Below are 15,194 nucleotides of genomic sequence, written 5' to 3'. Positions count from 1 at the left end.
CCTGAAAGTTGCAACCTTTCAGAACAGTCATCTCCAACGGTGGGAAATTCAAAAAAAAGGGGAAAGTAATTTAAATAAAATGGGTCACGCGGATCAGAGTCGGGTCTAAACGTTTCAATTAATTAACTAATTCATTGAAACGTTTTTGGCCATTTAATTTTATTTATTTAATTAAATAAATAATTAAAAAAAACTTTTTCCATCTCTCGATAGATCATTTTCCAAAGTCGAAGCCGAGCGAGCGATGGCGACGGCGCGAAGGGGGGTCCCTCTTTCCAAACCTTTTAACAATTAATAGAAGTGTTTCTCTATTTATACTCATATATTTTTCTTTGCACCACCGATGAGGGAGAAATGTTTTTTTACCAAATCATAAGAGGACTTTTCAAGTTCCTCTCTTTTCATCTTCCCTCCATAAGTAGTGCACGGATGAGTGTGTACTTTATAAGCAAGGATCAATTGCATCTGGATAAGTAGGTTTCCACTTGGACTTTCTGTAGTGAACATATGTCGGATATACTCAATCAATAAGTGGATGCGATATCTTTAAACCATCAAGCTTTGGTGTATACCTAGACAACCATATGTCACACAATTAACTCTTTACCGTTTATGGTTCTTACGGTTGTGTTCATTTCAGCCATGAACACCTCCTGGTTTCATGAGTGTATAGAGAATAGGCTTTTGACATAAAATTCTATTTGAAACGGCTTACACTTCACACTCACATAGGTGATTTCTAACCGTGTCATCTCGTAGATACATTATTTGGTCAAATCTACAAAACTTAGCAAATCATTAAAAACTTTAAGCTTTATTAACTCATTAACAAGCCTTAAACCGTCAGTCACAACTTTGTTTTTCTCCTTGAATCTAGCTCTTGGGATCTCCAGGCTACTAGATAGAGTTACCGCCATGCTGACTTGTCCTAAGCCGTAAACCCATTCCCTTAGATGATCTTTCAACTGCCTCTCTCACTAGGCCTTTCATTAGTGGATCTGACACATTATCGCTTGACTTCACATAGTCAATTGTGATAATTCCACTAGAGAGCAGTTGTCTTACGGTGTTATGTCTCCGTCGTATAGGATGAAATTTCCCATTGTAAATGACGCTCCCTGCCCTACCTATTGCTGCTTGACTATCACAATGTATGCAAATAAGTCCCACAGGTTTGGGCCAGAATGGAATGTCCTCTATGAAATTCCGAAGCCATTCAGCTTCTTCACCAGCCTTATCTAAAGTAATAAATTCAGCTTTCATTGTGGAACGAGCGATACATGTCTGTTTTGACGATTTCCAAGAGACTACTCCTTCACCAAGTGTAAACACATAACCACTTGTGGATTTTACTTCATTTGACCCGGTGATCCAATTTGCATCACTATATCCTTCAATCACGGTAGGATATTTATTATAATGCAAAGCATATTGTTGTGTATGTTTCAGATACCCCAACACACGTTTCATTCCCAAATATGGTTACTTAAAATTGATTCGATCTCATTATTGACTACTTCTTTCCAATAAATTGACTCAGACGAAGACATAGCTACTTTAAATGTTTGAGGCACATTTTCAAGTAAAAATGCCACAAAATCTAATCAGAAAAAAATGGATTTCCGTTGGCGATTACTATGCCTAGGATCCTCATTAGGTTGTGTATTTTTCGTTGATTCTTCCCGTGGTCGTTTAGGTCTTTCACTTGTCGACTCACATTCAGTTTTATACGGATAAATGTGTTCAAAGAACTCAATGTTATCTAACTCAATTACCGTATCCACATGAATTTCAGGATTATCAGATTTGTGAGCCAAAAACCGATAGACCTTACTGTTCACAACATATCTAATAAATACACAATCCACTATTTTGGGTCCAATTTTCACCCTCTTGGGTGAAGGAACATCTACCTTGGCTAGACACCCCCACACTTTGAAATATTTCAAGTTGGGTTTCCTTTCTTTCCATAACTCATATGGAATCGATTGCGTTTTTCTTTGGGGTACTCTATTGAGTATCTTGTTAGTCGTAAGTATGGCTTCCCCCCACAGGTTTCACGGTGAACCAGAACTAAATATCAAGGCATTCATAATTTCCTTTAATGTTCTATTCTTCCGTTCCATCAAACCATTTGACTATGGTGTATAGGGTGCAATAGTTTGATGAATAATACCATATTCCAAACATATCTCTGCAAAAGGAGATTCGTATTCTCCATCCCTATCACTCCGAATCATTTTTATCTTTAGATTCAATTGATTCTCCACTTAATTTTTGTATTGCTTAAATGCATCAATTGCTTCATCCTTACTATTAAGCAAATATACATAACAAAATCGAGTGCAATCGTCAATAAAAGTTATAAAATACTTTTTCTCACCACGAGATGGTGTCGACTTTATATCGCATATATCTGTGTGAATTAAGTCTAAAGGTTTTGAATTTCTTTCAACATACTTATAAAGATGTTTAACAAACTTACTTTCTACACAAATTTCACATTTCGATTTATCGCATTTGAAATCAGGCAATACTTCTAAAGTAACCAATTTTTGCAAGGCTTTGTAATTTACATGTCCCAAATGGGCATGCCATAAATCATTTGACTCCAATAAGTAAGCAGAAGCAGAATTCTTATTAATACTGTCAACAACCATTACATTCAGTTTGAAGAGGCCCTCAGTGAGGTAGCCTTTTCCTAAGAACATCTCATTCTTATTTATTACAGCTTTGTCACTAACAAGGACACACTTAAACCCGTTCTTAACGAGCAGTACAGAAAAAACTAAATTCTTTCTAATAGTAGGAACGTGCAAAACGTTGTTCAGAGTCAACATCTTGCCGGATGTCATTTTCAACATTACTTTCCCAGTTCCTGCAATCCTTGTTGTTGTTGTGTTCCCCATGAACAGATCTTCATCAAACTTAGTAGGAGTGTACGTTGCAAAGGCTTCTTTCGCAAAGCAAATATGTCGAGTGGCACCTTAGTCGAGAAACCACTCCTTGGGATTTTCAACTAAGTTGCACTCAGAGATCATTGCACAGAGGTCATATGCATCTTCCATCTCTTCCACGATGTTTGCTTGACTTTTGCCTTTGTCTTTGTCTTTGTCCTTTCTTGGAGCACGACAGTAAGAAGACTTGTGACCAGCCTTACCACAGTTGTAACAATTGCCCTTGAATTTCTTTTTGGCCTGTTCTGACTTTTGTCCGTTGGACTTCTTTCTCTTCTTGCCTTTGGTAGGAGCTTCTTCAACAATATTAACTCCAATTATTGTCGAACTCTTACGAGGCTTCTTTTTGGCGATCTTGTTATCTTCCTCAATCTTGAGCCGAATCACAAGATCTTCAAGATTCATTTCCTTACGTTTGTGCTTCAGATAATTCTTGAAGTCGTTCCACTAAGGAAGTAACTTATCGATCATTGCAGCCACTTGAAAAGCTTCATTTACTACTATATGCTCAGCAATCAGATCATGGAAAATAAGTTGAAGTTCCTGCACTTGTAATCCAACAGTTTTACTATATGACATTTTATAGTCTAAAAACTTTGCGACCACAAACTTTTTCAAGCATGCATCTTCTGTCTTATATTTCTTCTAAAGTGCATCCCATAATTCTTCCGAAGTTGTCATTGCACTATAGACATTATATAAGTCATCCTCTAAAGCACTAAAAATGTAGCCTACATAGGAAGTCTGCCTGTTTTCATGCTTCAATAATCATGAATTTTTCTGTCTGGCATTTCAGCAGCAGGCACCAGAGTTACTTCATTGGTAAATTTCTGTAGACCAAGAGTGGTAAGCCAAAAACATATCCATTGCTGCTATCCTTTGAAATTCACACCAGAGAATTTTCCCGGTTTCTCTGCTAGTAGTACAACAGTTCGGGTTGGTGCAACAACAACCACCGTAACCTTATCATTTGCCATTTCAAAATCTGTAATAAACATAAATTGATATAAATGACTCAGTAAGCAATAACTTAAATTGCAAACTTAATAGGAGTATAAAACCACGAAGGTTTTTGTCTCCACCAGAAATACATATTAAAATAAAAATAAATAATTTCCTTAAGATTGTTGCCAATCTGTGTTTAAAAAACAGTAATACTGATTACCAGAAACTTTGCATAAACACGAAGTTACCAAAGTTTCCAATGAACCAGTGAAGAACAGAAGAACATAAATTAATTCACAAAAATTAAAATCTGTAAAACATACCAGAATCTGGAAAAGACAAAATGGAAAAGGATCAAGCTCACTGAATGCACAGTGTCCCCTTAAGGAAATAATTCTCCTCTAGTATCCGAGGTTTGATTTGGAATATGTCCTCCCATGATAGAATGATCTCAATCACTAGTGTATTGATACCCAAAACGTTGATGTCAGCGAGCCACTGAACGACAGTAAAGTACACGAAAAATATTTGTGCACAAGATGAAGAAGAAATCAAAAATTTTCGTAAGTAAAAAGTCTAAAGAATAATTGGTATTTATAGCCAAGAGGAACTAGTTCCGAAAGGTTGCAACCTTTCAGAAACCACACGACCATTTCAGAAAGTTTACAACCTTTCAAACGGTCATGGTTGTTCCTGAAAGTTGCAACCTTTCAGAACAGTCATCTCCAACGGCGGGAAATTTAAATAAAATGGGAAAGTAATTTAAATAAAATGGGTCACGCGAATCCGAGTCGGATCGGAACATTTCGGTTAATTAACTAATTAATTGAAATATTTTTGGCCATTTAATTTTTTTAATTAATTAATTAAATAATTAAAATAAAATTTTGTCCAAAAATAATCTCTCGATCATTTTCCAAAGCCAAAGCCGAAGCCGAAGCCGAGCGAGCAACGACGACGACGACGCGAGGGGGGTCCCTCTTTCCAACCCTTTTAACAATTAATAGAAGTGTTTCTCTATTTAAACTCTTCTATCTTTCTTTCCACCACCGATGAGGGAGAAATGCCTTTTTACTAAAGCATAAGAGGACTTTTCAAGTTCCCAACTTTTTAAGTTCTCTCTTTTCATCTTCCCTCCATTTCCCATTAACTCTTGCTATATACCCAACAATAATTTATTTAATTATTAAATGTATAATTGTCTGTTACAAAAATGAAGGAATTTTTTTTAAAAAAAGGATAAAAAGATAAATATGAATGGAGGTCATAGAGAAGTGTTACATCACCTTGACAATTTTTTGTTTCTCTTTGGTACTTGAAGGTGATAGAGGGAGACTTCATGAATGGTTGATATTACAATGTGGGGAATCGATAGAGACCCTCACCAACAAGATAGTAGTTCAAGTAGCCAATCAACTGAACTGCTAAGATTCTCCTATTCGTCACACCCCTCACATTTCAATACAAGTACTTTTAGCTTAAGTAGTTGAGAATGTTTAATTTAATTTCTACTTTGACACATCTTAAATGTTTCTAATATATAGCTAACTCTTCCTTAAGAAGAAGAACATTTGTGTGATCATGGTCAATATTATATTAGAACACCAACGAAGGCACATACTGTAAATGACAATCAAGAAGTTGGACCAAGTAAACCATATTCAAAACCATGTATTACTACCTTTTTTCATTAATACCATCATAGAATAAAGCCCTTGCCCAAAAACTTTTATTTGAGCATGTTTATATCATTCATGGTTAATGAAGGATTTATTAATTTTGGAATTCCATTATTTTAAATAAAAATTAAATAGAAATAGAAGGTGATCGGATTTATGTAAGACAAAAGTGTAATACCATGAAAATTCTAAGCTAAGATTCGAACAATTCTTCGTATTTGTTTATTTTAGGCCCTTGGATGATTCCTAATTGTGAATAGGTATCAAGGTTAACTCTTTAGTGTGAGAAGAGTTCTGGAGATGAATTTGGTAATCTTCTAGCACAAAGTTGAGCTGGAAGCTCCTTTACCGAGTTAGTTGGTATAAGTTTTTACTTGGGTCAGCCTCTAATGAACACATATCTTAAAATCGGAAGAGTTATGTGTCCCATTACCCATCAAATTAAAGGTCTTTGCGTCTTCTTTCCAATGCCACCAACCTTTCATAAATTCGAGTCCGGAGTAAAATGTTATGATCATTTTTTTAGAGTTGCTCCAGTTTGCCAAAAGAGAAGGACAAAATGACAATCCCTCACTTGAGGTTGTCACACTTTCTAGTGAGTTGGAAAATTTGCCGCAGAATTCGACGGCTTGAACGATGGTTCGTCACTTTGACTGAACAACATGAAATTTTACTGATTTCATTTTAATTGAGGCTATTTTTTTTTAATCTTAAGCGCTTTGGAGAGTTATCTAAATGATCTTAAAACATCGTAGGAGGATTAGACAATCATTGTTCATCATTAAAACCCCTCTTATTCTCTCCCCAAACTTTAACCCTCAAGAATTATGAAGAAATACCAAGTTAGAATTTCTCTTTCAAGGTTCTCCACCAAGTTTTTCTTCACTAAGGTATGTATTAGTAATTGAGCAAGATGAAGCAAAAAATATTTCTATTAATCGATTAAGAACTGATATATATATATAAATAAAAATAAATAACAGAGTCTCTAATAGAGAGTCCTTCCTACTATGAAAACTAAACCAACAAACTAGGAAAATAAGAAAACAAACTCCTAAAGTGGTGGATACATATCTAACAACCTATGAAGTAAAACACTAAGTAGTAACAACGTGTCTGGAGTGCAGTAACATAAATAGCATTCTAATAGTATGTACGTAGAACAATAAGAAGGACTTCCTTTCATCCTCATGTCCAAAACTTCCAATTTTACAATATGATTTTTATGATTTTGTGAATTAGGTTTCAAACCCAACTATGAATACTTCTTGAAATTTAGTTTTCTTTTGTTAATATGTATATAATTATTATTCTTGTTAAAGCTACTATGCATGAGTCTTTACAAGTTTTTTCTAATCCCAAGATTTAAGCAAATTAGATTTAGCATAATTTTACATGTTCCAATCTATATTAGTAAAAAATTGCATGTTTTGAACACATGATCCCAAAATTCAATAAGCATGACTAATTTCAGCATTTCAGAACTTAAGTAAAATAATAATTGTAACTAGTATCATGCTTTATTTCAGACGTAAGTTTATCTAATATACAAGTTTGACAATATGCGGTCACATGCAGTATATCAGTTGTAATACAAGCATTACTATTTCTACAAACTTGATTTTTATCACGATTTTTCAGAGTAGAATTCCAAGGTATAATTTCAGTTTAGAGCTAAAGAACTAAATTTACATTTACAGATTTTGAAAGTAGTTTTCCAAATGATCTTTATATGTTGATCTTAAAGTTGTAGTTATTCTATCCATATCATATGTTCATGATTATTGAGAACTGATTAATGTTTATATACTCAGTACATTCCATGTATTGACCACACTTTTCTCTGTGTTGCATTTATTATGATGTAGATTCAGACGTTCGTTCTCAAACTCATGGTGAGATAGGCGGCAACTATTTCAGCCAAAAGTTGGTGAGTCCTCCTCATTCAGGGACTTCATGGAATAACCAATAGTTTGACCTTATTGTTGGGCTTGAGGCTGTGAGTTTGGACTTGGTGGAATTCCAAGTTAGTATGTTTGTGTTGCGTCGGGTGTTACCCTAATGGCTGTTTTCTGTGTTGATTTTGATTGGGTGGATGATGTCTTGGTATGATATCATGCATTTGGTACTCACATTTGACTTGTTTATTCTTGGAAAACCTTGGGACTTTTATATTTGAGGAATGGGAATAGTTTTCACTAAGTTTTCCCCATATGATGAGCTGTGAAGGGGAGGTTCACTCGTTAAACTAAGAGAAGAATTTATATGGGGAAAAACAACTTTTTTCAGAGTTTTTATGACATAAAACGACAACATACTTGGTTTATGAATTTGTATGCATATTGGCCCACTTTTACACTGATAAGCTTGAGGTATCATTTTGGGAAGACTGTCGATTGAGATATGAGTTATATTTCACTACATTGCACTTGTTGATGAGTCTAAGGTATCATTCTGGGTGGCTCAAGAATTCTAGCATGCTTCTACTTTCTTGTATTCATCACTTGCATCACATCATCCTATTTGTGTGAGTTGTTGTATGTATGTTATGACTGTCTTGTACTTGAGTGTTTCCTTCTCACTGTCTTGTGTTGTTTTCCCTCTTTTCTCGATAGTTGGTTATCGTAACTTAGAACCTTTCCATTGTAATGTTTAGAGTTGTCATGCTTCTCTATATATATTTGATCTTTCTAAACTTGGTCGACCTATGTTACCTACTGAGTACCCAATATTTTGGTACTCATACTATATTTCTGCATCTTTTTTTGACGCAGCTCTCAGTAAGAGTCGTTCTCAAAGAGCTATCAATCTCCAGTGATCGTCGTAGATTCAGATTCTGGTGAGCTCTTCATGTCCGGAGGCTTGCTATATTTCCTTCTTTTGTACCTGTCTATGTTTTGTATTTGCAATTAGACAAACTTGTAAATATAACCTTTATGTATGTAGATGCTCCTGTACTAGTGACACCAGGTCCGTAGATTGATTATTGTGTTTAGTTTGTGTTTGTTGGCCCCCTTCAGCCCCATTTTCTAAATTGTTTATCATATATTTACAATTCTATAACATGTCCCTATTCTGTATATTCATTTCTGCTTATGTTCCTTCATTTTAAAAGTATTTTATGTCTTCCTCTTTTATCTTGTTAGGGTTTTGACTTGCCTACGTGAGGGCTTATAATGCGCACTATCATGACTTGATTTTGAGTCGTGACATAGAGTTATTGATAAGTATTAATTATCCAACTTATTTATTTCGCATATTATCAAACACGAGTTTTCTTCAATCTATATTAACATGTGTTGCATATATTTGATATTCTTTGTGAAAGTAAAGTTTCGAAATCTTTTTTATCTAGTTCTTGTTTTTCTGTGGACGATTAGATATAAAATGGTCAAATTTGAAAAAAAATATAGTTTTATTTCCAAGTTAAAAACAATATTAAAAACTTTGAAATTGTGTCCAACATGAATAAGAAATAGAGTTATTTTTAATTTTTGTGAGTGGTTTATATTGAAAATAATAAAAATATGATCAAACAGGCACTTAATTTCTTTTTTCCATCCTCTCGATACGTAGCTAATAGGCAATAACATAACGTTAGAAAACAAAGCAAGCCTTAATACCTAGACCCTTTCTTAAAACTTGTTGGTCCTTTATTTTTAGACACTTGAACTATTGCGTGTTCCAATTGAACACCATGAACACATGAACTATCTATAGACACTTGCAATTTAAATTATGATTTCTAGTGTATATTTTCATTGCTCAATCCATAGAAATAAGAAGGGCCACTCAAACATTGACCTAAAGTCAAATTCAAATGGAGTCCTTAAATTTTATTTTATGTTTTAATGAAACTTTGTTATAGTCAATTCTTTTAATCTTTCTTGAGTCGTATAGTATTCTAGATTCATTAAACTTCAAAAGTTATTTCCTCTCATATGAAAACTTTATATTTTATATAGACAATACACAATATTTTTTAAAAAAAATAACTATAACCAATTCATATTGCTTTAAAAATGAGGGCTACTGTTATTTTTAGGCTTGTTGAGCTGATAATAAATTAGTCATTTAAAATATGTTATCTCCTTTCATTATTCAAATTAGTCTTAATAAGTTGTAAAACTTTAAATATGTTCAGATGGCTATTAAAGCCAAATATTAAAGAACAAAATTTCCCCATTTTGTTTGAGCAACAGACTTATCATAATCCCTTCTGTCTTTTTTTTTGGGCAACATATTAAAGACATCATAGTCCTTTTTTTTTTGGTAACAAACACATCATAATACTTATTTACTTTGGAAACAAACACATCACAATCCTCTATATTTGGAAATAAACTTATTATAATCCTTGAAATTGATTAAATGTGTCAACATCTTTATCCACCGTTGATTTGCTCTTTCATCCAACGGCATACAAGTTCAATCCTCGTGATTGTCTTCTCATTGACTGGGTTATAACTCTTGTGGGCTATAAATACCAAAGCCAGATTGCTTTAGGAATTCACATACACACACAAAAATTCAATTCTTCCGCTTCATTTGTCTCTTGTTTCTATAGATCAAAAAGCAATACTTTTTTTTGTAGTGAAAAAGATCAATGGTAAAGGAAAAAATCTTGGTTCAAATGCTAAAAGAAGGTCTCGTAGCAGCAAAGCTGGCCTCCAATTTCCAGTGGCTCGTATTGCCCGATTCCTCAAAGTCGGGAAGTATGCCAAACGTGTTGGTGCCAAAGCACCGGTATTCCTTGTTGCTGTGCTTGAGTACCTTGCAGTTGAGGTGAATTTCTCAAGTTCTTTCTCTCTCTCTTTTTGATATGCCAAATTTATAGGATTTGTGATTACTAAATTTTACATATATGTTATTGTTTGTAGGTGCTTGAATTGGCTGGAATTGCAGCGAGAAATGACAAAAAGACTCGGATCCTTCCAAGGCACATTCAGCTAGCTATTAGGTTTGATAAAGAGCTGAATCAATTTCTTAGAGGTGTGACCATTCCGAATGGTGGTGTTATTTCAAGAATTCACAACATTTTTCTGCCTAACAACAAGAGTAACACTTCAAAGGCCGTTGCTGATGCTGCTTACAAGGAGGAGGATTAGACTGATCATTCGATTGCTAGCATCGCGATGTTTACTTTTATTAATCTCCTTGTATTCATAGAAAATTTTATAATTCTATAATATAAAACCTTTGATTTCCTTTCTGCAAGTTTAATGGCATATGATACTTATGTGTCTTAGGATAAAAACTTAACATACTTGGATCTTAGTATTACCTATTGTTTAATTTGCTTCAGTTATCATATCATTTATTATTTCTATTGTTATTCATTTCCTGATGTGTATAATAGTTTTAGTTTTTTCCTTTCAAGTGTTTTTAGCAAGCTTTATTAACTATTTCCCAAATTTGAAATAGAATTTAAATTTAATTTGAAATTTCATGATAGATCTAAAGTACGGTAAATGAAAGTTTTTCTTAGAATGCTTTATTAACAATTTCCCAAATTTGAAATACAATTTCAATTTATTTTAAAATTTCATGGTAAAATACTTTTAGTGAGTAGATCTAGAGTAATGTAAATGAAATTTATTCTATAAATAAAATATAAGAGATGAAATATTTGTAATCCATGATAAATAAGTTATAAAATCTCCTTCTTTTTTTTTCATATTAAATAGTAGTATTATTCTATAGGAACCTCACTAATTTATCTTCTAACTTGGGCATCTTGATTATCTTTTCACTATATTGTTGAATGAACGATGAAAAGTAAAACACCATAAGTTTTATATTGTTATGAAAAAAATTGCTTGATACGTGAACAAATTAAGTCAAATATAGAAAATATTTGAGAAGGTACCTCAAAAATTATATTTACATATAATTAAACAAAATTACTTTCCAGTTGAATATAAATCAACAATTCAAATAATGTAATGTTAGTATAGAATAAAATTTATACTTTTATCTTTTTCGAATGCGGTTAATCATCGTTATACTATTTAATTTTATTTGACTAATCTGTGCATCAGTTCTTATCTCTAAAATGTTCTCTTAATATTCATGTTTACGGAAAAGCAATATCTCATTAAAGAAAAACCCGGCATGCTATTTTTCATCTTTAATAAGAATCCGATTGGTGTTCTTGTTGCCCGCAATCTCAAGCAATGAAAATTTGCCCTTTTATCCAACGGCGTACAAGTTCATTCCTTGTGATTTTCTTCTCATTGGCTGGGTTATGACTCATGTGGGCTATAAATACCAAAACCAGATTGCTTTAGAAATTCACATACACACAACAGTTCAATTCTTGTGTGTCATTTGTCTCTTGTTTCTATAGATCAAAAAGCAAAACTTTTTGTTCTCTTTGAAGGGAAAAAGATCAATGGGCGGTAAAGGGAAAAGTTTTGGTTAAAATGCAAAAAAAAAGTCTCGTTCTCGTAGCAGCAAAGCTGGTCTCCAATTCCAGTGGGGAAGTATGCCAAACGTGTTGGTGCTGGAACTCCGGTATTTCTTGTTGCGGTGTTTGAAGACCTTGCAACTGAGGTGAATTTCTCAAGTTCTTTTTTTTTATATGTCAAATTTCTAGGGTTTGTGATTACTAAATTTTACATACATGCGATTGTTTGTAGGTCCTTGAATTGGCTGGACTTGCAGCGAGGAACGACAAAAAGACTCGGATCATTCCAAGGCTCATTCAGTTAGCTATTAGGTTTGATGCTAAACTTTGTCAATTTCTTAGAGATATGACGATTTCGAATGGTGGTGTTATTCCAAACATTCACAACATTTTTCTGCCTAAAAGAAGAATAGCTCTTCAAAGGCCGCCGCTATTGTTGGTCTGGAGGGGGAGGAGGATTAGACTGATCATTCCATCTCTAGTATCGAGATGTTCCCCAAGTCCTTAAATATGGTTCAATAATTTGGAAAAAATGCCTGGAAGCCATATCGCCGAAAATCCAGGGCTAACACACACACACACAAAAACACTAAGAAAATCGCTTAATTTCCTAGTGAGTGGATCCTAAATGCTAAAAAATGTGGAGTCGATCATGGTAAGACTATAAGACTTGTTCCCCAGGTCCTTACAGATAGTTCTCTAAAGGTTACCAAAAGAAGTACCCAAAAGCCATATGACCAAAGTATTACAGGCTAAACACACACGAAAAACTAAATAAATCCCATATTTTTTGTTGAGTGGCCCCTAAATTCTAAAAAGAGTGGTGTGGATTATGGTGAGTCTATAGAAATTGTTCAACAAGTCCTTCGGGATGGTTATGTAAATATTTTGGAAAAAATGTGTCCGGAACTCATATCACCAAAATAGTCCATAGGCCAACACACACGAAAATTAAGAAAATCGCTTAATTCTTGTTGAGTGAACCTAAATGCTAAAAGTGGAGTTTATTATGGTGAGGTTACAGGAAATGTTTCCCCTGTCCTTATGGATGGATCTGTAAAGATTTTAAAAAAAGGTGCTCAAAAGCCATATCACCAACAAATATATGGGCTAACACACACGAAAAATTGAAACAATCGCTTAATTCATGTAGAGTGGTTCCTAATGCTAACAGAGTTGTGTGGGATATGGTAAGGCTATATGAATTGTTCCCAGGTCTATAGATGGTTCTGTAAAGACTTGGAAAAAAAATTCTTAGAAGACATCACAAAAAAATTTGTGGGCTAACACGCTCGAGAAATTGAGTAAATCACCTAATTCCTATTGAGTGACTTCTAAATGCTAAAAAAAGTGGTGTGGATCATGGTGAGGCAATAGAAATTTTTTCCTGGATCCTCACAGATGGTTTTGTAATATATTTGAAAAAAAAATATGCCCAGAAACCATATCACTAAACAATCATGGGTTAATACATATCAAAAACTAAGAAAATCGCATAATTTCTGTTGAGTGACCTCTAAATACTAAAAAGAGTAGTGTGAATCATGGTGAGTCTATAGGAATTTTTCCCAGGTCCTTACGGATGGTTCTATAAAGAATTTAGAAAAAAGCGTCAAGAAACCATTTCACCAAAAAATTCATGGCCTAACACACACACAAAACAGAGAAAATTGCATAATTCCTATTGATTGGCTACTAAATGCTAAAAAATGGTGAGGATCATGGTAAGGCTATATGAATTGTTCCCCAGGTTCTTATAGATGGCTCTGTAAATGTTTTCGAAAAAAGTGTCTGAAAGTCATATCACCTAAAAATTCAATGGCTAACACACAGAAAATTAAGAAAAATAGACTAATTCAGGTTGAGTAACCCCTAAATACTAAAAAAAGTGACGTGGATCATGGTGAGGCTATAGAAAACTTTTCACTAGGTCATTACGGATGGACCTGCAAATGTTTTGACAAAAAGTGTCCCAAATCTGTATCACCAAAATATCCATAGGCTAACACACATGAAAAACTAAAAAGATTGCCTAATTCCCATTGAGTTGCCCCTAAATAATTTTTAAAATGTGGCGTGGAACATGATATGGCTATAGAAAATGATCCTCAGATACTTATGGATGGTTTTGTAAATGTTTTGGAAAAAAGTGATGGGAAGTCATCACAAAAAAACTACATGGGAGTTGCACACAAAAATTTGATAAATTGTCTAATTATTGTTGAATGGCCCTAAATGATTAAAAAAACTGGAGTGGATCATCGTGAGGTGATAGAAATTGTTCCACAGGCCCTTACGAATGGTTCTATAAAGGATTCAGAAAAAGAATATCTTGAAATCATATCACCAAAAAATCCAAGGGTTAACACACAAGAAAAAGTGAGAAAATCACCTAATCTCCTATTAAGTGACTCCTAAATGCTAAAATAAGTGGCATGGATTATGGTGAGGCTATAGGAATTATACCTCATGTCCTTACAAATAATTCTATAAAGGTTTAGAAAAAAAATTGCAAAATCCATGAGATAACACACAAAAAAATGAGAAAAATCATCTATTTTCTGTTGAATCTCCCTAAATGCTAAATAAAGTGTGTGGACTATGGTGAGGCTATATGAATTGTTCCCGAGGTCCTTATTAATTGTTCTATAATAGTTTTGAAAAGAAATCTCCTCAAAGCCATAGCACAAAAAAGTCCATTGGCTAACACACGGGAAAAGCTAAAAAAAATGCCTAATTCGTGTTGAGTGGCCCCTAAATCCAAAAAGATGGTGTAGATTATAGTGAATCTATATAAATTGTTTTCCTAGTCCATAGGGATGGTTTTGTAAGTGTTTTAAAAAAAAGTGTTCGAAAGCCATATTATCAAAAACTTCATGGGTTAATACACATGAAAAACGTAAAAAAAATTGCCTAATTTCTCTTGATTGCGCCCTAAATGCTAAAAAAGTGGCATAGATCATGATGAGTGTAATGACCCTCTTGGTCATTTCTGTGTCTTGCCTTCTGTGCGTCGTTTAGAGCGTTCCTATAGCGACCCCAAGTCATTTATGACTTGCTGGGACTGATAGTTCGGTCACCTGGTCGTTCGTTTGGTCCTGGTGTGAGTTTTTGTGTTTTGGAGCTTATGAACCTTGAACGATCATTTTCGATCAAAAGTTCAAGAAGATGACATCGGACTGATAGTTCGGTCACCTGGTCGTT

The 15,194-nt window shown here is 34.0% G+C and overlaps 1 protein-coding gene across 1 annotated transcript; it reads left to right on the top strand.

The window, feature by feature from the left end:
- Nucleotides 1–354: 354 nt before the first annotated feature.
- Nucleotides 355–12,429, top strand: LOC125849796 (probable histone H2A.3; the record flags this gene model as incomplete). The annotated part of the gene is made up of 4 exons (XM_049529769.1): nucleotides 355–435; nucleotides 10,184–10,366; nucleotides 10,462–10,573; nucleotides 12,335–12,429. Coding segments are annotated over exons 1-4 (471 nt in total), but the record flags the coding sequence as incomplete, so codon positions are not given.
- Nucleotides 12,430–15,194: the final 2,765 nt, after the last annotated feature.

This window comes from Solanum stenotomum, unplaced genomic scaffold (assembly GCF_019186545.1).
Source record: "Solanum stenotomum isolate F172 unplaced genomic scaffold, ASM1918654v1 scaffold10815, whole genome shotgun sequence".
Lineage (NCBI taxonomy): Eukaryota > Viridiplantae > Streptophyta > Magnoliopsida > Solanales > Solanaceae > Solanum > Solanum stenotomum.
Note: the sequence above shows the minus strand (reverse complement) of the source record. Positions and strands in the feature narration are given on the sequence as shown.